This window comes from Anopheles bellator, chromosome 1 (genome assembly GCF_943735745.2).
Source record: "Anopheles bellator chromosome 1, idAnoBellAS_SP24_06.2, whole genome shotgun sequence".
NCBI classification, from domain to species: domain Eukaryota; kingdom Metazoa; phylum Arthropoda; class Insecta; order Diptera; family Culicidae; genus Anopheles; species Anopheles bellator.
Genome location: NC_071285.1, coordinates 48,291,107 through 48,316,234, shown reverse-complemented (window position 1 = coordinate 48,316,234; position 25,128 = coordinate 48,291,107). Strand labels below are relative to the sequence as shown.

Genomic DNA, 25,128 nt, shown 5'->3' with positions numbered 1-25,128 from the left:
TAGTTGGGTAGCACAAGACTCCACGTGGAACCATGCTTATTGTGCCGACACAAAAGCGTAACAGGATCGCATCGCACGCGGCCCTTACCAGGTGCTTGTACGAACGCTGTAACGATGCCACTAAGTAATCTATTGCCTATTAACGCGTTACCTAAATAAGTAAAATGCCCAAACTAAACATAACATTAGTTCAATTCTGTTCTCCACTCTCTCTATCTCTGCTAGAAGGGTTGAAGCTAGAGATTGAACTGTAGGGACAAGGGAACGAGGAAGTAGTTCGAAGAAATATACTCGCTAGCAAATACCGACAACACATACAAAAAATACCGGACACACGGTAGAAGAATTTCAGTGCGTACAATAATTAAACTGTGTATTCTCCACCGGCAGGCAGCCATTGCCATTGGAACTAGTTTCTATAACTAAGGGTAGCTAATCGTTCATCAAACACGCGCCATCGTTTCATTTAACCTCACACTTATCGGCAACAAGCATCGATGACGGGGAAGTTCATTACAAAACGGAAGGCAGCGAAAGCGCATATGTATATCTCTAAACTATCAAAAGTGCCGGGAAGGCGAAATCAAAAAATACGTTAGTAATCTATTAACTAGTCTTTCGCAAAGGTATCGTTCTAGAGCACACCCCGTATGTAGCGGAGAAAAGGAAACAAATCGACACAATAACAATTCGCGTTCATTCCGAACTCTACTCGTAAACTGATAATAATCTCTCTGCATTGCGAATAAGCTGCTGCCGGCGGACGCATTCCACAAACAATCATCAGTGCAGACCAAGCATTCCAATACACGCGCCACGGCACAACCGCTGCGCAAAGTTTTGTTGTCGTATAGTGTCTCGCCACACAAGTTCAGTTTATAGCTTCTATGTGCTAGCGAATTCTGTGAGCCACCCGCGCCTATATGAACCCGCAGTGTACGGCCAGCCTACATCCTTTACAGTGTACATCCAGTTATTCAAATTTCACCACGCGCCTGATGCTGTGGCTATATGCATAGCGATAATAATTATGAGTGTAGATACGGGCAAAAGGAATCCGACGAACCGTCAAGGAAAACCCCAATTAGAAGTACAATTGTCACCACAAGCACACAGATCGCCTGGGAGCCGCCCAACACGTGTTCCCGCAGCACGTGGCACCGCCCGGAAATACCCATTATGCGTAGATATTGTGCTTTTATTCGGCAGCGTGTATCGACTCCGTCACGGGATTAGTAGTAGTGTTTGCCTGAATCTTGTTTAGTTTAGGACGAATTTCGAATGTCACCGGCCGGAAGATTCCGGTTTCTCGATTAACCGTAGTTAGTGTGTGTATGGATGTTTGTTATTCCGCGTCCGCCGATCGGTTCGAAATCATCATATTTCCGCACCCAAAGTTTCCGGCCACGCAATCGGCCGTGAACACTGTGGCTCATTTCTCGTTCAACAAAAAACACTATGCATACGCATTGCCACCGCGTGCTTGCGGGCGCAGATACATTCTCACGAAAATTATACGCATTACCTTACCTATGGAAACCGTATCCGCAATTACCTGTGACCTGTAGGCTGAATTCGGTCGTTTTCGGTTACAAGCGTTAGAACCCTGTTGCTGAATGACAATTTTCTTCTCAGACGTTGAGTGTGCCACTCAGTAATCCATATATAGTTAAACGGGAAGAGCCCATGGATGGACCTCATGCAACGCCAACAAGCGGCCAGTTCGTTAGCAAACCATTATGTACATCCATGTAATATTAACAGCTAGGTAACCGGTTTGGCGAAGTATTCGGAATGGTTAAATGCGCCTTGTTCAAACGTAGTCTTACTGTAAACTGTTTATGATTAGATTTTATGTTGCGTTGATCGTAAATGTTCTCGTTTCATGATTTCGCCATATCCGGCACGATCGCGACTCTGGGTAGTAGGAAACGTACAGGCCATCGAAACCAATTGTCTGTTGGCATGTCAAGTGGTCATCGATGTATAGCAAAATGAGAACCGTTAAGTTTCCTTTAATGATATTCTTCTCATTGTATGATTGTACTTAATTCCATCATAAAATAAATCTATGAAAATGCTAAACGGACCGTGGGGACATGGCTTTTCTTTCTGGAGACATTACTTTTCACTTTTTCGCTTTTTTAAATGGCGATCGGGAAAATTGTACGCAATTTCGGTACAATCGTTGTGTGCCCCCTATCGTGGCCAAAAGAACATCGAAACATCGCGTGCTTTGGTTTGTTTACGTTTCTGCTCATGCAAGGAAATATAGCTCTTTCTGTTCATACAAGAAAATATGACACTTTTGTTCATACAACGAAATATGGCTCTTTCTGCTCATGTGCGTTTTGTTTCATCACAGAATGTCAACTTTGCGCCAGCTGACTTGTGTACGTTGACCATTTTCGTTTCGAAAAGTGTAGTGATTCGTTCGTTGTTTTGCCAAAATGAGTTATCAAAATTAAACGAAGCGGAGTGTTTTATCGCCAAAGGCCAAAGTTCGTTTCGTTCGTTCGTTTAGTCGCGAGGATGTTCCGTGATATGCGTAAAACGTTTTAACAATTATACTTTTGCGCATTGATTGATCCCTTGTTCTATTACATGATGACGATTTTAGGTAAGTTGTAGGAAAAAAAATACAGTTGGGCATTATAACAGCAATTTCAAACGCAAAAAAACATCGCATCGAAAACGCAAAAATTTCAGGTTTGCGAACCTACAAGCGAAAACCAGGGACCGGGAACGCTCGGCTCGGAAACCGAAGTGAAACGAGAGAGAATAGAGAAATATGACTGAGGGGGCCACATGAGGCGTAACGTAATGTTTTTGACATTACAGATTAATGCCAAACTGGTGTGTCTCTGTCAAAACGTTTACGGGTCGGCCGAAGCGTAAACCCAAGCGTAAATACTTTTTACATACACGTTGCTTACAAACAAAGGATAATTTAAGTTCTTATTTGCTGGTTAAACAGGTTAAACAGAGAAAAATATTCATAAATCAATTTATTTCTCTTCTGTTTCTTTTTTCTCGAACCAAAAACACGAACGTAAACACGTTTGGCGTTTCGGTTTTATATTTTTGCTGCCACACGAAGCGTAAGCGATTTGACATTACAAATTAATTTTACGCTAGTTTTCACGCCTCATGTAGCCCCCCGTGAGAGAAAAGTTTAATGTAGAATCCTCATTTCTCTCACCGCTCATTTACTCACCGCTGTCATACTTCAAAACACCGTTTTCCTCGTTTTCCGGCTTTCCCAACGAAGGAAATTCGTTTGTAATCAGTGATCCAGTGATCGCCGTCAAACTTCCAGCCATCGCGAAAGGCGTTTCAGCCTCGAGATCGAAGCGTGCTATCCAAGTGAAACCTGTTCCGTTCATAGTGTGGCCGTTGCATTAAATAAGCAGTGAAATCGATTCGCGCTCGCGAGTCACCGGCACGTGAATTGGTGGTCGAATCGAACCCGTGCGATAATCCACACAGTGGCCAGTCCGTCCCGCGCACACCGCCAAACTCCGAAAAACACGATGTCCAGCGGCATTCAGATTACGGCCGACGACAAACCGACGACCGGCATCAGCGCCACGCCGTCGAAGACACCGCCGGTTGGGCCGCCGCCGGTATCGAGCATCCCTTCAAGCCCTTCACATCTGCAGCTGCCTTCGCCGATCATCACGCGTCGCACTCGAACTGCCTCAACGTGAGTAAAAAAATGATTGCGAAAGGCAAAACCCGTGTAATAGAAGAGGCCCAACCAGTCGTTGTTTCGGCGGTTTAATCACACCGCTAATGGCTTATCTCGCCGGTACTGCGAGGGGGTCACCGAGAAGGTCACAGATCCGCGCGTCCATTGTGGGTCGAAGCCTACCGACGAATTACGGCACTTTGGTTACGCTTTGATAATTCAAATTTGTAAGCTCCAACATAATCGCACAGCATGCTGCGGTGTTATCGCGTAATCATGTTTTATTTAAGCCAGTCCGTAGCCTGTTTATGATGATGGCGCGTGTATATTCGGGACACAGTTTGTTCTACACAAAATGGCCACAGCACATCCGCGTGCCTTCATGATGTTGTTTACGGAACGGTCCATGCGATAACAAACCGCTGATAAACCAGATCGGAATGATAATCGGTACCGTTTTTTTATATCCATCCACTTCTGGTGTTAACACATGTTTTGGTTTACTTGTCGTAGTGTGCTGGATCCGGAATGAGCTCGACTCGTTATCGCCTTTCCCGTGGTTCGTGCACCTGGCGTCCGTCTGGTCAGAGAATTTCGAACGTGCCCCGTTTCCCGATTGTCCATCCGAACGACCAACCGTTTCTCTTTTTTGGACATTTCCATCAGCCCGATCAAGATGCTCTTTGTACATTCCTACGCATTGGATTGCCGGCCAACGATATGCTTTGCTGGTCGATCTACCCCCAATCGACCGCGTGTCGTCGTTACGTGCGAAACAAAGACAGGAAATCAATTACTCCACACGTACAAGTACAAACACACTCCCATTGGCCTAACAACGACGGTCTCGATGGATTGAAAAAATCATGGGCCAGGCGAAGTGATTTATTAATCACGGTTATACCATGCCGGCGTCGAGAGTGAGCGTAACTTAATTCTATGTACACTCTCCGGCACGGGGAAGGCCCGGCAGGAAGTACACTTCGCACACCACATTCCTTCTCCGGTCATTAGCGCCGGCGGGCCACGGCGAGCGGCCCGGCGGACGAGACGAGGCAAAAACGAGTCTCTTTAATCATAAGAAGAAATGATTTTTCCCCCGTGGGGCAAGCAAAGTGTCGATGGTAAACGCGGCAGCGATAAAACGATTAAAGGGGATGTTGCGCTTCGCTGGGAACATCACTAGAAACGGAACTGCCCTGAGCACTCCTCGATGGTTGTCCTCTCCCCGTTGTAGGTGCTTATCCTTCCTGCTGGCCTTAACTTCAAAGGTTGTCGACGAGTCATCCACGACCCTGAGTGTGTCGTACGTTGGGGAAACTTTCTCGGACCATCTCGTACCATTTCCTCTCAGGGAAATTGGTACTAGAGTGAAATCGCAGCAGATGATGGGAGACGAGTTTATTGAATTTAATGTTATTTTTTTTATTTTAAATTAATTTTGTGTTTGCTGTGACTCGCCAAAATCTGAATCAGGTTCGATGAAGGAATTATGGGAAGGTCTAACGATGCGAAAATATGTTAATGTGCTGTCGCTAAACTAATTAGCAAATGGCCCCCCATATTATCGCGCCCTTCGGTCGTTCCTAGGTTGTTAAAATGCTAATTTTTCAAGACATTGACACACGATCGCTTTTAAGGCCGCGTGTCGGGAGTGATGCGAGCACGCCAACAACGCTCTCTAATGGGTGTCCACTAAGCTACGTATATTTTGAGCAACGATTTTCCATCACCTCCTTTGGGCTGCCCAATGAATGAGCCTCCTTCCAACCCAACTGGGCCCTGGGGTCCGTCACCGCCCGTGTGAATCGCCGCTGAAGCATGAACGAATCAATAATTTTCCATCGGCCGCTGGCCGGTCGCTCTTTGGTGATTGGAAGGCTGGCTCTTGCCGCAATGTTGAAGTTTTCTCTTCGTCCAATTTAATATATGAATTAAAAGGGGGAAAGACAAGTATTTCCGTCGGGGCCTAGTCTCGTGCAACATGCACACTGGTGGCGGTTCAGCGCAGTCACTACAAAGCCGTCGATGTACCTCGATCCATCCATATTAAATAGTGCACGTGGCATAACCTTGCACCGCAGCACTGCATGAGCATGAGAGCGTTTTCCTGGAAATTCCAGTTTGGGGCGACTGCACAACGAAAATGTAATCTTGCGGATTACATAAATTTTAAACCACAGCACCACGAACTACGCTTAGATCTAATAGTCTATCGATTGGAGATTAGCTGACGGTATCCTTTTGGCTTTTGAAGAATCGTTTTATATTGGGACACATTAGAAAATATCCCCGGTTTAAAAATAACTGTTATTATCTAAAACCTTTTGCCATGTTACCTCAAAACACGCCAAAGTCATTCTCAGCGGCTAAACGGTCGCCCAATTGTTTATTAAAAAATTACCATTTTACCACCACTGCTACTAATCTACGCTTTGGAATGATTTGTGCAAGGTAACGTAGCTTTGTAACATATTTAAAAAGGTTGCTCATTTTGGGCGATTTGAATCTACTACATGGTTAATGTTTAATGATACAGCTGTCTTCCAAGAACTTGCGGTACTGATCCTTCTCCACCCGTACCCGACCGATACGTTTACTCGAATTAGTTTAGTTCTCCTTTACCTAAACAGTAAAATTGAAATTTATGACTTCAAAAAAAAGTGGAAAGTGTACATCCTGCGGTCGGCTGAAGCCTATTCCTCCACCAAACGAGGTTACTTTCCAGGCAAGGTGTTAAATTTCGCTTTCAGGGGTAAACCATGCCTCTGCAACGGTGGCTGAAAGTTGGTTAGAAATGCGCTCGCAAACAAAATAACCTTCAGGGTGGAAGTTGTTAATTGGCAATGCCGTCCCCGTACCGCCATCCTGCCGCACCTGGGCCACCTCTATTCGATCGCGTTTAGTGGCCAAAAACACCGTGTTTCCGATGTATCCCTGCAGCCAAAGGCGCAAACTATGGGCTCACATCGGAAGTTCCCTGCAAGCATAATGTTGGCAACATCCCATCAGACCCATAAATTGCCATTGGCCCAATTTTCTTTTTGCATTCCCAGCAGCAAGCACCGTGCGCCGAATTTATCGCCTATCGATCCTTTCGTAAACGCAACGCTGCTGCGCCATTGCATTGTGCGGTACTTCGGCCAGTGGCGTGCTATTTCATTACATCCCCGCATCGCTGGTCAGCTCATCAAGAGAAAAGAACAAGAGATCAAGAGAAAAACTCTTTTTTGAAAAGTTTCTAAATAATTGGAACCCGCAGTCTCGCCGAACGAAGTCATTACATTTAAGTTGCAGGTCTCTCAACTTTGCGACATGCTCTGTCCCGGGTGCCATAGCGCTGCAGATGAATCGGGTCGTCTCCGCTGATCGGAGAAAGAACTGGTGCTTGTACTGCGCTGTTTGGCTGGGTCTGCACTGTGAAGACGTGAGCGCTGCGTCGCATTTTTTATTTGCCATTGGTTTTGCGATTTATGTTGCTGGTGTAGTTCAATCGATTGCTTCATGCTCTGCGGGCCTCAGGTGACGATACACGACGATCGGTATTTTATCGATGGCAATGCTTGTTTTATTTTTATTTTCCTAGCCTAACAACGTCCAATGAACTGCACTGCTGAACTGGACCGTCCGAAGCCGTAACATGACGGACAACCTGTCGTAAGACGTTTCAAAAACCGGAAAACAAACTCACAAAACATTTGCTTCAGTTTCTCTATTGACCATTTTCCCATCTGAGCGCGTTCGGATCTCACTGAAAGTTACACGTAAACGTATTTTCGGAATATTTTCTCTCCTGCTGCTTGCCGACCACGTACGGGTGGTTTGCTATTTATTGGCCGTATGTTTTCCTCCACTTAATGACGCAACGTGTTAACGTGCGAACAGTCAAAGGGGCCGTTGTTTAAAATACCCGCCATTCGGAATGTTTGAAACGAAAAAAGGAACGAAAACTAGAATTTCAGTATTTAGAAGTGGTCGTCAGAAGACTTTTAGGCCGGATCGCAGCATTGCTGCTGATTGTTTCGCGAAGTGCTCTCTTGTATGGGTTTCTTCACTTACTTTACTTCATTTCTTCAGTTATTTTACGGTTCCAGCTTCTTTTGGGCTGTTATTTTCCTTCGACCAATGTCGGTTTTACGACTGTGTGTCGTTGGTGACCGCTGACGGAGATCGATTTGTACCATTAATCCTCGATCTAGTTCGATGAGTTCTTGAGGTTCATTTAATTTTTTCTGTAAAAACGAAAAGAACGAAGCCATGCAAGGTTTAAAACGTTCTTCTTTCATGTATGTAAACGTGGCTTTTAGCTTTTATGTATGTGACTGCTCCAACTGCGAGCAGATTTTTGTTCTTCATTTAGATTGAACAATTAATTCACAAATTTACGGTTCCGCCCAGAATAGTGTGAATAATTGACCATTCGATTTATTACGGATGGCTCCCCCGGGGGCATCGATCGTCTCGTGTCGCTTTCCGTTCCAACGGTTCCAACGTTCCGATACTGCTAGTGGCCTGGCCACCCCAAAAAATTCAGTAACGACCATCAGCATGATGTAATCGACGCTGGCGGGCTCGGAAATCGTATTGCTTCCAGCTGCTATCTGCTGCCGTCATAATTACAGCTACAACGCCCGGGGCACATCGATTTTCATTCAAACCGACCGAAAAGCTGCATTTGGGGTGACGGCTCGTTACGACAGAATAGTTAATAGCATTAGCTGGCAAATGACAGCCTCAAAAAGGGACAGTCCGGGGAGTCACTAGACTGGAGAATCTAGTGGTTCGACGGATAAGTTTTTAAGTGTGTTCAAATTTTCATATTTCCAGCACAGGGCGTACAAGCTATTGGCGTTCAAAATTCATATGGCGTTGATTTGTGAAGTTTAATGAGTTTCGGTCATCCTTGAGTGTCTGGCATCGTCACCATAAATTTGTCCTGAATGTTGGACTGTTCTCAACGCGAAACCCACACTCAGGTTGACAATCGCCCAAACGAACCTTTCCGCAAACAAACAACGCATATAATTGGAAAAAAGAGCCTTTCAAAGATCATTGTGCCGCCCCTGGGGTTGCTTGCTTTTTAATTCGATTTATAATATCCGGTACCGTATCCGTTGTGTCCATATAAATTGTTTCCTTCATCAGCTTTTGATACTACCCCGTTCGGACGGACACAGCTGAGTGGAACATGAAACAAAACACTTTTTTGGATGACGCAACACGTTCGTTAACGAACGAAGCAAAAAAACACATCACAGTTAATGTAAAGCTCAGAACTCGCGTAGGAGTTCAACCAATGCAACAGATCGATGTGGTCGATTTGGGTGAGGTTTGCCACCTGAAAAACATAGTGCTCCGAGACCCAAAGCGTGCGAGGACTTCGAAGGATTACACGTCCGCTTCCGGTAATTGAAATGATACAGCAGCAGGGTGGCACCTGTGACCTAAACGGTACACGCAATCGTTAAATTGCGTGTGGACGATGATGGAGCATGAAACATTAACCGTGAGACACTGAACGGGTAGAGAAATGCTCTTCACAATTTCGGAAGCATGACACAAACCGTTCACTTTTTGGAGCGGGTCACAGCCCATCCTTGGTGGAATAACGCCTTCGCTTAATACGTCACAGAGAAACTCTAAGCAATTTACGAGATTCTGCTTTCGTACAACTTTCGCGACAAAATATAAGGGAAAATGATGTTCCGGGAAGATTAATTTAAATGAAAGCACCGGCATAATCTTAACACAAGGAAGACGTTGTCCTGGTCTGGCGAGCAGAGACGGTAAACTTTTTAATTACTATTTCAATTTTTGCTTCACAAACAGAAACGAATGAGCACCCAGCACACGATGCCAGCAAAGACACAAATCTCCCCTAAACGCCGCTGCCGCCGCTGGTAATTTCGAATTCGTGACCCTTCCGGCTGGTAGCTGGTGTGTGCTCCGTACAACATGGTGTTTTCCACCGGTGCATTGCCACACACGGACGTGAACGGAATTTGCTGGTGGCCGGTCGGGAAGGCCCCAAAAGAAAGCTCCTATGGCACTGAGACAAGCCCGAAGGAGCTCACCTCCCGTTGTGTAGCGCCAATGCATATGCATAAGGAACACGAAGGATGCGCAATGCTGGTGCATCGTCGTCGTCCTTTCGGATCATTCGTTTAATGCTTTGAATGCTTTGTTTTCATCGTAGCGCAAATACGGCGGCTCCGGGGGGCATAGAGGATCCCTGCAAGCACCCGAAGTTGAAGGACCACGACCGAGGGCTATTTTTATACCCCAGCCCTCGGGGGCCGAGGTACCGAGCGGTTAGAATAAATATCGTTAGAAGCACATTTTTCACCTCTCGGCCGTGGCCATTCGCGGGACTGACTGACAGATAGCACGCAGGCCGTGCGAGCGGTATACGCAATAACAATGCGAACCGAGAGTGGGACGAGGATTTGCGTGCGAATCCTTCACTTCCGCCACGGACATCCGGCGGCGGGTCTCGAGCACTGGAGCAACCCACTTCCGCGGTGGGTTGTGTTTCATTGGTCGCGTCGGTGAAGAAACTGGAAAAGAAAACTGTCGGTGTGTTGAGTCACACAATCCCACAGCGTCATCCGCGGCGGCGGGCACCCGTCATCGTCCTACGCCGGAGCAGGAAAAGCGATGTCCTTTGCCAACGGTGGTAGGCGGTAATGGGAAATGATGCCTTTTACCTTCTGTACGGTCCGTTCCGTACAATGATCCTGATGGATTGTTTAAAACACTGACAGGCGATGGCGGTTCGTTGCCTTTCCGTTTTAGCACCTACTCCGTCTAATTGTACACTGCTGGAGTGACTCGAAAATATCTTTATCCCATTTTGTGGAGCCATTCTCCAAGAGTTGTCTGTGTGGCTGTCTTTTCAAATGGTCCCTTTGTACCATTTTCCACGAGGCATTATTTTCGCAATCGAAATTTTTTTGTTTCTAGAAACATTTGCTTAAGAGCGTCAGATTACACTCCGCACTATTGCGCAATGTTGGTCAGCATCGAGCTTGTATATTGCAACACATAACACAGAATTGCGGACCACAGGATTTATTATAATTTATATTTTGCCAAATGTGAAAGAAACAACAACATGGTTGGTTAACTGGTTCATAAACTCGATGGCTGGGAAAGCTTCTTTAGAAGACTATAAGTTCAGAATTGTATGTTTAGATTTCATCCTTACGCATCCTGTTAATGTAAATTGCTCTAATATTGAAGCAGTCGATGGAGTGAATGGCATTTCGATAAGCTTAATTCGAAAGGGTCCAAAACATAAATAAGTTTCTAACGGATTTGAATGTCCAAAAATGGAGTTGAACTAATGTCAAAGTTTTCACCGCTTTGCGGTTTTGTTTATCAAACAGACAAAGGAAAGCGAATTTGTGGAAAAAACACCGAACCAACCACCCAAGTGCAGAACGCATTAAGAGCATAATCAACTTATAAGCTTATGACACGTGAAACTTCTTCTGCACAGGAGAAACATGGCGCGCCTCGTCAACTTTGCTCCGTCCATTCAATTTGTTTCCATTCACGCACGAACCCACACGGGGTGCGCAAAAAGTTGGCTGATGACTTTTGGCGCCATCCGTGGACCGCGGGTCACTGGAAAAAGCCGGAAGTAAATTGGAAACACACTGCCGGTGAAACTTTTCTCGTCCAGTCCGACTGGTGTCCGCCTGATGTTCTTTTCGATTTGTGGTGATGGATGATAGATTTCGGTTTTTTGACACACTTGTGGGTCCACGCGTGGCCAACATTTTGCGTTCGATCAGGCTGTTTTATTCCTTTCGGACCATAGCTATTGAGTTCTGTTCACCGTGGCAGTTTGGCAAGGCAAAATAACCAATGGCCAATATGGTAGCGGTTTTTATCCTTCGAATTCATATTTCGTCCTATGAATGGAACCACCCTGGCACGTTGCGTTGGAAAAAAACAATTTCATAAATTTTCTGGTTCATATTATAGAAACTCGGTTCCCTCCAGGGGTTGTCGTGTCCTGGAGACCATTTCTCGACCACCGCGGCTTGTTGCCAGAATGATTTACTGTTCACAACTTGGCGGTGCGATTAATTATGCATGCGGAGTCCTACACTCTCGTTGATCGTTACCCCGCCATTCGAACCTATTCCACGTGGCACTGTGCAGAAATCTCAGTTGACCACAGGCACCGTTTCGCAACACCTTTGCTGAGTACACACATTAGTGTACCTTACTTTGTTTAGTTGCTTAGTAAATAAACGCGGACCATAGTAAATCGCCGTAATGCACTTACACTCCCTCAAGACGGACGCTAAGTAAAGGTTACGAACCATATGGTGCGCACAAAAATTCGATCCCGAGAGGTCAGGTACCGGTTTTTAAAGCTCTAGAGTCCGTCCATTGCTTTTCCATGTTGGTCTTATAGAATTGATTATGTTTTGTGTCGCCGAAATAAGTTTCAGCTCTGGTGATCACTCATCGAACCTTGTGGCGATTTCGCTCTGAGATGCATTAAAGAATTCAAGAAGTCCCGTGCAATTTTGCTCCTTCTGTGAACTTCTACGATGTGCTCTTTTCGTGGGCGACGAGAGCATTTAGAGCCTAATTTGTGACTGTACCCCGGAGTTTGTTGTCAGCAAGCCACCGAGAGATGTTGCCGATGAATCAGAAGGGACACTTTCCACGGCGCTGTGTTCAACGAAGTCAACTATACTGGTGTACGCTGCTTCCAATACGAGACAACGCACGGTAGCTTCCCTTAAAGGTCTGTGTCGTTTGAAGGTTAGCAATTAATCAGAAGAATTTAACACAGGCCCCGGTTTGAGGAACCTCGATAGCCCTCCTCTGACTTACAACATTGTTGCGTGTTTAATTTTCATTAAACCCTTCCTTTTGTGTTTTCAATTTTAGATTCCCACGTCGTTCGCAGAGTCGTTTAAAAGACCGTTCCCTGAAAGGAATGTGCAAGACGCATAAAAAAATTCGCAACGCGATTTCTAGGCAAGCTTGTGTTGGGTGACGCGAACCACAAAATCAATCTCAATCTCGGCGCGGATTGCTGTACCCTGTGAAAGTATTGGCTCTTCGACGTCACCGCCCCTCCCGACCTGCCAATAACCGATTGGCACCCGGCGAAAGCACAGGGCGGGTGGACGAAGTAAAAATAGACTTCGTACCACCGAGCGGCAAGAAAGCCGGCGGGAAGCTCTCACTCTCTCTGTGGCCGTTCCGGGTGACTGATGTTGCCTGCCAAATCTGAGCTACAGAATCCGTCGCTCCGTCGACACGTTGGCTTTCCCGCTGTTCCAGCATTGCCACAGTGTCTGCCACGAAGCGGGTCTGCGCCCCCGCAGGATCGGGCTGCGGCAGCATCTTCGGGAGATAAATGACACAAAATAACCACCCGGCACGGTGTGCGCACCGTTGTTGATGTTGTTGTGTGCGGTACGGGGATGTCGATAAAACGTGCGAAGATCGTTTACACCCGTTCGGGGATGGCCGCTTATCGTATCCGGTGTAAAACACGACACTCCGAACCTCGTTAGGTCCTTCCGTTTTCAAAGCATAGCGCCGCAGCAGCAGCCGTGAAATGGGAGAGCACAATCCCGAAGCGGGGCCCATCGCCCGATGGCCCATGGCTTTCGGAGCACCAATCGACAACGGTTGCGGTTGGTGGAGGGGACGAGAAGCGGTACCCTCCGGTTAAGGGGCGCATAAATCCTCTGGAAAATTAAACTTTTATTGATGAAGAAAAGTTTTTCATTGTCCGCCACCGCCTAACGGATTTTCACTCCTTCTAATTCCGGCCATTTCCATGATGAGGATTCACCTTTTTGTAATCCCACGTCAGCCTTGGTCTGTTGCGAGGCGGAAAATAGCGGCACGTAAAACAACTCTCACTCCCCGCAGGACTCTGGCCGCGGGCTGACACCCGAACGCCCGCACCGTCCGACACCGGAAAGGGTGATTTGAGCACTTGAAGTGTTTCTTCCGGTCCCATTCGCTGTTCCGTCGGACGGGTTGCGATGTTTTACGATGACGCAGACAAACGCGTCCGGTCCCGTTGCTCCGTGGTCGGTTCGCGTTCGGGTTTGGGGTTTTGTTTTTCCGAAGAAGCAATGATTTATTTTTGATTAAGCCCCACGCGAAGGGGCAGAAAGTCTGGCCGGCACCATCCGTCCACGCCCGCTCGGAGCCAGTTGGAGGTTGCTGGCGACACAAAAAGCCCCAAAAAGCTGTAGAACGTGGGCACACTTTCTTCGTTGGTTCTGCTAGCTGTTACTACCGTTTTTTTTGTTAAGAACTTTTAACGCTCACTTATCGATCGCAGGAGATTTCTGCTCCCGCGTCCGTAGGTCTGACGAAGAGCAAATCCCCATTTACCGATCACTGCCAGCCGGTATTGGCGACACGCCGATTGCTGTGGAAATCGGTTGCTCCGGCCCCGAAGCGAAGACATAAATTGGAACACACAAATCAATCACTCGGCGGACGCTGCAATGTCGTTTACCGTCTTAAAACTTCGAGTCGTCCGGTCGCCATCAATTCGCCATAATCGGATCGGCTCCTTGAGTGGCTCGTCGCCCAAGTGCGCCACGGGCAAAGAAAGGGGTCCTTGAGTATCCCACCCGGCCCCGCACGGCTGTGTAAGCGGATGAGGTGCAAAGGAGGCAATTGGACGCCCAGAACCACTGATAATTCGCGTCGGAAGCAAAGGAAACGTTTTCCCCGTAAAAAGGGTTGCTACCTGGCGGACGAAACTGTTGATTGATTTGGGTCCTTCCTTTCATACGCGCTCTCGGGATGTGGTCCCCCTTTCCGGCGACTTTGTTGTTCTTTGGTCCAATTTAACTATCCCGGCAAGGGTAATCCAAAACGGATGGTTTGGAGCGTCCTTTTCTATTTCTTACATCAATCTGCTTCCGTAGAAGGCAGATAGGACCGGTGTCCACCGGGGTCCTACTTAATCTTGGGACTGTTGATTCAGAGAATGAAAAATGTTGCATCTGGGTAAAAGGTGCTCGTATGTGGCTGAAGCACCATCGCATTAGGCTACACCGCTTCACGCTTATCGATTGTGTGACACAATGGCCAATGCTGTGCCGGCTCAAAAGTGGGCTTCGTTGCCCACTGGTGCGTTATTGATACGAACCACGGTTCGTGTGGGTATGTTTTGGACACTTCGTTAAACCGATTCAGACGCACCCGACCAACGGGAAAGAGGTGGCCATCATGACGCCATCAATGCTACCGACAGCCTCTTCGGTCTTGGAACATCTAACATCGTAAACATCGAGCGTTCGCAGAACCGAACCCCTTTACAATTTTCTTAGCTGCGCCATAATGGATATAACGGACGATAGGCCTAATCGAGCCATACAATAATCAGTCTACTTAAAGTCATAACTCAAAAGCAGAATTCAACCTGTAGAGTGTGTTGTCAACAGCATTGGATGGGTCTCAATTTGGTCGGCTTTAAGGTTGAAATGACCATTTGATAAGTTTCTTCTGGGTTTACGAAATTCTCGCTATTTAGCGAATCTCTCGATTTATACGTAATTCTTGTCAATACATTGTTGGTATTTTTAGCTGGATGTGACACTGATTTCTCCACCATTCAGGCGTATTGGATTAGCACATTAGCACGGCCTTAGCGCGTCAAACGCGGAAACAATCAAAACTTTGTCCACCGTCGGTCAGCACTTATCGGAATCACTCACAACCCAAGACCTGCCATAGTTCATTAGATTTTCCGTGGATCGAAAACTTATGTTCCGCTAATCGAAATCGGCCACCGGCGAGACATGTGTGCGGTGCTTCGCATTTTGAACACGTCCTCGTGCAGCACGCTGGAAGAGATCTATTTTTATCACTCCCCAACGATTGGTTTTCCGATTGGTTTCCAGTCTTATCCGACCGGCGGTGGTGTGGTCATCAATGCGGTGTGTATTTTTATGACTGCACCGGCCCACAGTGAGACAAGTGATGTCGAAATACACATTCCCCTTGAACTGTCGAGGCTACTGGGAAAGAACCCAGGCTAGGGACCGATGCCTCAGTTTTTAGGTGGAATTGAAATTCATCCTCCATTTCTTCCGAGCATGGATGAGCATAGAGCAAAGCGTGGTGGATAGGAACCTCAACACCCTAGCGTTGGGTTATCATTTTTTCGTTCGTTCGAAAACTCGTTCAGCAATTGGCCACGGCACGTTGATAGCCAACGCGTAAGGCTGGGCGTTGTTTACACGTTTATTGTTTACTTACACACGACATTGGAAGCCATGTAACACCTTCCGAGGGTACGAGTTCGACGATTGTTCGTTCGTCGGAATTTGTATATTTTATAAATGTGGTTCTGTTATCACAGGTGTGTGTGATAACAGAACCATAGCACGACGTCGATCAATAAGTAGTGAAGACAAATTTTATTTCCAATTTTATCACTGTGTTAAATCTTAAATAATTGTCATTTTTTGTTGTATTTTCCAATTGTTGTTTTGGGTGCACATTCTTTTCGTTCACGGTTAATGACCCAACTTGTCTGCCTTTATCAATCGCAGTAGATGATATTAGTAGAGCACAGACGACAAGACGATTTGAGACAGTCTTGTCGAATTTAACGAATTTAATTTAATTTTTAACTTTCACTGCGTGTTTCCACATACCACCTATACAGCTTATTGGTTAACCTTCTATTTTGAGTCTATTTGATTGATTAAATTTTTTATCTTCGAAGCCTCTTCTGAGAAGGTTATTTGCTGTACACGTGGTCCATGATTTCGTCCAATTTATAATGCATCGTTATCAAAACGATACAAACCAACCATCCAGAACCACCAGCCAGTGTTCGGTCGGTTGAGATTGATTGCCAATTTTTGGGGGCGAAATCGAAGTATTATAAATTCATTAAGCCTGCGGTCTGCGGAGAGCAGTTGATGAAAAGGGACACATTTTGGTGCTCCATCCATTCCACAATCCACGCGTCGGGCGACATGAATTCAAACGCAACGCACTACGGCGAATCCTGGCTGCCTTCCCTGGCTGCCTGGCGCCGATGTACGCATTATTTATCCATCGGAAAAGACCGTCTTTTGGTATTTTTATTAAATCTACAAGATATGTTTCGCGGTAGCCGAGCAGCAGTTCCCCTGGTGGTTTAAGGGCCCTAGGGCAGGGAAATGGGCAGCAGAGCAGAGAACAAAGAACCTCGCCCAGTGAAGTGGGCCAACATAAAATATAGAAACCGATCTCCTGCCGGCGGCCCACTCGTGAGCTTCGTTTCTGCCGCCCAAACCGAATCCCAGACGAAAGTGTCCTTAAACTCACATAAAAGCATATTTCTTCCTCATTTCTTCTTCTTCGCCCGGCCGGGGGTTCATCCGGCCAGATTTGTTGGGCGGATTCGTTTGATGATGGTCCCCGTTTTCCCCGCTTTCCGCCTGACGCGCGAATGTTGTGACCCACACCGAGTGAAGCAGCGCCGTGCGAAGTGGTGTGCCAATGAGATTTTTTTTCCTTGGTCGCGCGTTTCGTCCAAAGAGTCCGAGAGTCCTGACCAACACTTGACTTATGTGTCGCACTTTCCAAGCTAACGTTTGAGCACCCGCAAGCGATTCTGCCGTTGTTGGCTTCTCTATCGTTGCTGTGGAAAAGTTTTCCTTTCGGGGTCGTTGACGGAAATCGGTGGCAGCAACCGGATGGTCACCGCTAGTGCTGCTGCCGTCCGGTCCGTCAACCAGCGGATGACCATCGTGACAAATCTGACTCTTATCTTTATATCCGTCCGTCAGAAACGACCATTCGGGGTTTTCGGCATAAAGTGCTACGATTTTTTCGACCACTCAACTTGTATGTGATGGCACATCCGAGGAAGGAAACAACATGTACGTCACCGCACAGCGCCACTAAGGGCGCCATCTCCAGTGTGTCGGTTTGTTTGAGGGTGACCAACCTAACGGTCCATAACGAGAGAGCTAACACCGCGGATCAATAATTTCACGAGCCCGTCGGATGTCTGCGGATCGGTCGTACAGGGGATGCGGGACAGACGATGTCTCAGCGGGCAACTTTTAATAACTGTCAATGCTTGATTGATTCAACTCTGATTCGATTGTATGCTCAAACTGTCCCACAGACGGTCGAATCGATTGCGCAAATAATGGGAACTTTACAATATAATTTATCGTTTGCAGGTCATATTGAGTACATTGCCTTAAATGATTGTTGGAAAATAGCTCCGTTAACCGTAATAGATCTACTATTTTTCGGTGATTTGTGTGGCTGTGGATAGCCACGAATTGGTTAAGGGAAAAGGTGAGAACACAGAAAGTATTTATATACTGTAATGTAGTGGAGACTTCTTAGTGCTACGCTTTCATTTTACCTTTAGTTTTCTTTATGCAACATTTGGAGCTGAATTCTATCTCCAAAGACGACAATATTTGAACGATGTGTTTGACGTAAAAAGCAAGTAAAAATGGCAATTAACAATCCGTTTTCATCATACCTTTACGTGAAAGTATATTTTTTCAGCAAACAATTCTGCAAGCCCAACTACACTTCAAACGGATGGCTCTGCTAACCGCATTGCCAAGGTATAGATTTGGTTTTGAAATTTGCTTATCCTTCTTGTCATCTCACAAACAATCGTTCGCCCGCAGGCGGATTTTTCGTCGATTTTAGAAATCAGCAAAGTGCCATTAGAAAAAATGGCCCCAACGAAGACGGTTTCATTCGGAACCGTTTCGACACAGCGCGCCTCTCAGCATCCATCCGTGGGCAGTCGTGTGCGATATGGGAAACAATCCCGCGAACCAGGGGCCCAATTAGGCTGTGGCAGCATAATTATGGTGCCGGCGCTCGATTGCTGTGTCAACTTGCGTCCGTCGGTACTCTCCGGCCTTCCCTTAGCCTTAAAATCGGAATGCGTGGACGAGGCAGCTATGCGTCGTCGTGGGCCGCGGTCGTGTTATGAATATCATTAGCCATACATTCGGCTCTGTCACCGACACGGGCAGGCTCCATTCGGTGCGAAATGTAATTTAGTGCAGAGCAAGTTCTGCTTTTGTCAATCAGTAAGACAATTAACACTGCCTGAGTTGGTGGGGCTCCTGCTAAACATTGCCACTAAATAATGGTTCTAAAGTTCCAGGAGATAAAGGGCGTGTTAATTTGTAGCAACGCAGAGCTAATCAGACAAGGAATGGCAGCCATTGCTTTGAAATAATGCCCACCACACACCCACACACCGGTGTGGGATCCAAGTTCCAACCCTTCAAACGCGAAAACATCCACCAGCGCGTCAGACGCACAGTTACGGCCGAGGCGTGTAGGGCCGCGCATACGCTATCGTTCTATTATTCATGAAGTCCTGATGAACCCGTCCGTCTGTCCGTCAGTCCTTAGCCATTCTGTGTGGCCAGAAGGTGTGCAGATAGTCCTACGAACGTGTACCGTCGAGTGGAGGTTAGAATTTACTTTCGGCCCCGGCTCGGCTCGGGAAAAAGTTACATGAAAGCACTCTCCCGGTGGTACTACGTACTGCGACTGCAGGGCCACTTGTAGCCGAGTCATGCAGGACTCCGAGTGGGCCCCGGCATGGTGTTGCGGCCGTGCAAAAACCCAACCATATCAAAGGGAAGCCAAAACCAGAACGCGGCGCAGGACGCAGACCGTGTTGCTGGTGCACCGAAACGAGCTTGCGGTCTCGTACGTGGCCAGTTCGAGGCACTTTCGATCGTCCGACTATCGGTAACTCAATTGCCAACCGACCGAACCGACACGATGGACACTCTCCGTTCGATTGTGGCCGTTGGTTCTGGGTGAAATTTTCACAAAGACCCACCACTTTACAGTAATCAAACTTTTCTGTTTTTGCTCCGAGTTGCTTCTTAAAAGTGTTAAAAGCGCCGCACCCGTTTTTAAAATCCTGCACTATACTCTGTTTGGTGTCTCGAAGTGTATTTACATAAATTGATTGAGTTTGGCCAGAGTTTTATGTTCACCTTCGCCAGCGCCAGATTGACGAAAATCTCATTTGTTCTGCTCGCGCGCGAAACAAGCCGCTTTAAGAGCCATCGCAGCGATAGAAATTTTATGCAAAACCCACCAGCCCACAGGATGTTTGTTCGCAGCATTAAAAGGATAGCGAGCGGGCATTATAATCGGTTGCGAGCGAACCAAATGCTGGGCTCAGTGTCAACAACATCACGACCGGGTGGGCAGAAATGCCTTCGACAGCGCACGGCTGGAGGAACATTCTCTGAAATTGAGAAGTGCTTTCGAGAAAAGGTGCAAGGATTCTCACTCGGGTGGAGAGAACCGGGCACTCTCGAAACTTCACGGCTCGAAAGCTTGGCGCACCTGAATTGCTTCGAGTCTTACGATGCTCCAAAACAAGCGACAAAATCTTCTTTCCTCGCCCGTGATGTTGTTCACTGTCTTACCTTTTTTGATGTTGATGGGTTTTGTAGCGATGCAAAAGTGCACGAAATGGTGTCGCGACCCCAAAACGGATCCCAGGATTTTCGCATCAATGCATCAACGGATCGGGATAAGCAGCGGGTGGTCAAGTAGCACCCAAAAAAAACAGCAAAACCTATTTGACGTCAAACATCGACGGAAGAGAAGAATTATCATTCGCTTCGCTCATTGAAATGACGCAGGCCTTAACACAGAAGAGCTGAGCTCTATACCGCTTTCAACTGCGCCTGATTGCAGCAAAATGTACCACTCTAATGAGGTCATGCATAAATTTTCACGTTAATCGCGGAAACAGAGGGCACAAATTAATAACTCGTCCTCTAAGCGGCATCCTCTGCCCTTAACGAAGTTTAGCCGTCCCGGCGAAATCTTCCTCACAGATTCATGTATTCCCTTTCGTTCGTGTTTCAAGCGTACGATGGGTTTTGAAAACTTTACGAATGACGCTTTTTGCCTTACCTAAAATTGTGTAATGAGAGGGAAAATCTCGAACAGTCACCGGAGCACCGGTGCCACTGTGTGTGGGGTTAGTAAATTAGTTATGCAATATTCATGAACGTGAGAGCTCTGCAACACCCGAACCACCGGAAGCATGTCCCGGTCGGAAGGGATTCGGTCGATTCACACCAAGCTCACTCTCTGGGCGCATGGAGCAGCCATTCAATTAGTCGCGGAAAATGGAAAGTTTTCCTGTGGAAAAACGGTGCCGAAAAAGTTTTCTTGTACCCTCCTTTCATCTTTGGCTATTAGTGCGTTGTTTGAAAGCTTCTAGGATTCGATTCCATTGATTGAGTATCTGCGTTTATTTGTTCTGTTTGAAGTGGATTGCTTTTTTACACATTTCTTTTTCATCTTTTTTTGGATAGTTTCCCATCGGAATGATTTCATTTATTTAATTCAAAATCATTTTCGGAAGCTCCTTTTTCTTTCTTTCGACGTTTTCGTATTGTGGCCATGGAAATTGTGTTGATAAATTTATTTTTCACATAATTCATCATCCCAAGTTCTTGGCCATTTATTATATGTCGGGCTTTCTGAAATGATGCTGAACAATCATATGTCTTATTATGGACGAAACAAGGTAGCTTGTGCCTCCCAAATTATTTCAATAACAGAACAAGCTTGAAACCACTTCTTCGAAAGAATGGCCACCATTTAAGTTATAAATCGTTCTGTTCATTCAATCATATAATAAATATAATCCTACATGTGCAATAAAAAAGGGCCACTAACGTTTGCGCCCTTCTGTCTCCTGTCAGTCGACTGCCGATCAGCGATCCATGTTGATTCATTTAAATAGATTGAAATCTGTACTCTGTAAAGTCGCATGATTGCATAATTCCGGACTTATAATGGAATTAGCGGAGGCAAATTGTGATTAATGAGCAACCCGTGCAGCAGCTGCCCGAACGACACAGAGCAGAGCACACCCATCGAATGGTTTTTGTCATGAGGCGCAGGCACTGCGCCATGAAATGGTCCCCAGCACCCGACGATAAACAGTTAACTAATTAGTTTTCGGTATGTTTATGATAAATGAACGAACGGGCTTTATTACACACCCTTACAACAACACCATGTGGCCGGCTGTGACCTCGTTTTCCGCAGTGAAAAGGATTCCATTCTTCCATTCCGTGGTTATAGTTGGTTTATGGTTCTCGGGCACGGGTATGTGTCCCTCGAGGGTGTTGCAGTCTGAATGGCAACACATCAGCGGTTTATTATCAGAACTTTGACACACACTAGTTGGTCTGATTATCACCAAAAGAAGTGTAGCATTTGTTGCGCTGGAACAGATAATTTCGTCTCCTTGCTGAACGTTAATTTATCCCTCGCCGAGGTTGGCGGCCCTTTATTTATTTCATACGGCTACTGTTTCGCAGGCGGCGCTTGTTTGTCCTGCGAGGCTCCAGTTCAGTCGTTCCTATTGATCTGTTGCTTCCGGCCAGCCAGGCAGGCACCCGCAGCGAGTGAGCGAAACTACTATACAGTGTGTGCCTCACTAATAGAATTTGTTCGCCAAAAGTTTGACGTTAATTGGAGCGGCGCCACGCGCGCACGTGAACGACACGTCCGTCGCGAAATGCCGTGACATGGCTTCCGTTCCGGTCCTTCCGGTGCTCGTGTTTGTCCGCTGTTTGTTATGCGGAAGAGAGCACCCGGTGGGCAACTTATTTGGTTCCGTCGTCATCAACGTCGTCTCAGCCTCGGGTTTTTGCAAGAAGTTTACAAAAACACCGACCCGATATCATGTGACGTGTAAATATTGAACTGTCTTCGCAAAATGAATGGCTCCATGAAATGGGTGCAGCCACGGCGAATGAGACATCAAATGAGGTTAGCAAATAAGCACGCGTATCCGGTTATCACTATTTGACGTGTTCCCAGGGTGAAAATAGGCAGCTCTTAGAACGGTGTGTCGTGTCTTGGCCGTGCTGCGTCCCATGGGGAATATTGTACATTCAGAGAGCGAGTTAGATATGGTTCTATCCGCTTCCAAACATCTCATAAAGTGTGAATAGTCACTTGCAGACAAACGGAGACTTTTGGATACAGTGTCACTTCGTATAAAGAAGTTTATCACCATGAACATGAAACATTGTGTGATGGTTGTAAAACGTCGTTATCAAAAAGTATATCCTTGCTCGATTTGTCTACATTTTCCGCAAAGTTACACAATTTTAACCACTTTTTGCATTCTGTCTCGGAGCTGGAGAAGATCGTTGGAAACTTATTTGCCCTACGCCAATGCGGATACATCCCTATTTTCGTGGAAAACGCACGAGAAATGGAGCATCGTTGCCGCGATCATTGGCCAACCCGGTGCCCAGATGTCAAAAGTCCCGTCATACCTTTCATAACTTATTTATTACTTCCACCGGCTTATGGGAAGGCTTCCATCAAAACGTGTCGCCTCTCTCGGTGCGACTCGCAAACGGTAGGAAATATTGTTTCCAGCACTAATGGGGGTTAGCCCCACGTGGCACTTACTACTGTCCCGGGTCCCAGGAAAGATCCTTGCTTTCCATTCCGTTCATCAAATCAAATCAATTCGATCCCGATGCTGTCTTCCTGCACACACAGCGTAACTGCGTAACAAACTTTGGAATAAAATTATGGTCCAAAAAGGATGGTTTTGGTGGAGTCGTAGTCCCGATGAGATTGCGAGCTGGCGTTGGCGCTATGTGCGCCACCATTAACGGTCGCGACAACGATGGGGACGAAATTCCGCTTTGGAACAGCATACATCTCGTCGTTATATGCTGCACTAACATTGGGTTTTTTTGTCCACTCTCCGATCCGATTTACATTTATTCCACCGTTTCGTTCCCGCTTCCCTCTTGCAGGTCCGACCGTGCCATGCGCAACCCGATCGAGGAAGGCAAGGTGAAATCGTTCAGCAGAAGCAAAGGACACGGGTTCATTACGCCGACCGCCGGTGGGGACGATCTTTTCGTGCACATTTCTGAGTGAGTGACCATTTGTTCTCTTGTCCCAAAATTCCCGTTTTTGTAACCGAATTTGCATTTCACGCATTTCGTTTTATTTTTCCTTTTTTGGTTCTATCATCGAAACGCAGCATCGAGGGAGAGTATGTGCCACTGCCCGGCGACGAGGTCAGCTATCGGCTGTGCTCGATTCCGCCCAAGTACGAGAAGGTGCAGGCCATTCACGTGCAGATCACGCACCTGACGCCGGAGAAGCACTCGCGCTGGGAGACCTGCATCGGGCACGACGACGGCCATCGGTTGCATTAGGACCGGTGGTTGGAACCGCCGGAGCAGCAGCAGCAGCAGCAGCAACCGATGTCTGCGAAGTGCGATCCGCGCCGGTGGCCAGATATTTCGTTCAGTTTTGCGTAGAAACGGTACTGTTGCGGTTGCGAGCACAAGCGAGCGACGGTGGTGGTAGTGAGTGGACGAGACGAGAGGAGCGCAGAAGAGGGGATGTTCAGTATTTTGCACGTTTCAGCATAGTTTTGCTTATTTTCCCTATCGACGGGTATGTTGGTAACTCGTAAATAATGTTAAATTCTAGTTACCGCTTTGATTCGATTCCGCGCACACGTGGCGAGAGTTGAAATCTAGTTTATTCCTTCGGCACGCCTACCGTCCGGGGTTTTGGTTAAATAAATAGAAATGGCGCGTAGTGTCCGACCGAAGGTGGTGCCATGCTGGAATAAGGATGGAACAAGGAAGGAAGGATGTGGACCAAAACCAAACTAAGCGACCCACTGCGAAGTTTACAAGCTATAATGGGCCATACATGTAACAGATGCACACTGTCCATCGTCGCACGCTGTGCAACAGTGTCCGTATGTCCATCGGGAACACAGGTTATCGCTTGCTGGCCGTCAGAACATTGTACAACGAAAATTAGATGAAAACCAGATACCGGGCCCAGTAGCAGCAGCACACCCCGGCGTCGTGTTTGGGTTGGGTTCTGCACACTTTACCCTTCCTGTCCGTGCGCAGGTTGGCATTTCCTCTCATCTTTCCGCAAACTAGCAGCGCAAACAACACACGCTCACTGCTCACGGCGTGCAACTATGTCACGCCAACCGTGATGGCGGTCCGTCGCCATCGCCACAGAAACCTCAACGCCTTTCAATGGCACTCCGGGAGCAACGCGACAGTCCAGGAATCTTGTGACCCCGTTTTTCTATCTCTTCCTTCTCGGTGCTGCTCCATACACGAGAAAGCTCCTTTTTACGGCTTAGGCTTAGTGCGACTGCGAGCTACGAAACAAAAACCAATAAAACAGGGCATTGCTACTACTTACACAGGGCCAACAGAAGAGGGCCATCCGTGTGTCGGAGCAGGAAAATGTATTTTGTAACAATTTAGAAATCGGTGCCAGAGCTGCTCCAGAGTACGTCTCGCCACGCTGCGCCCATGGACCGCCAACGGTGTGTGCCTATAGTGTTTACGTACGTACGACTTTTTCGA

General features: G+C 46.9%; 1 protein-coding gene across 1 annotated transcript; it reads left to right on the top strand.

Moving 5' to 3' along the window:
• Positions 1-3,243: 3,243 nt before the first annotated feature.
• LOC131208419 (cold shock domain-containing protein CG9705) lies at positions 3,244-24,960 on the top strand. The gene is made up of 3 exons (XM_058201166.1): positions 3,244-3,706; positions 23,527-23,649; positions 23,760-24,960. The coding sequence occupies exons 1-3, from the start codon at positions 3,534-3,536 to the stop codon at positions 23,935-23,937; spliced, it is 474 nt and encodes a 157-aa protein (XP_058057149.1). The 5' UTR covers positions 3,244-3,533; the 3' UTR covers positions 23,938-24,960.
• The last annotated feature ends 168 nt before the right edge of the window (positions 24,961-25,128 follow it).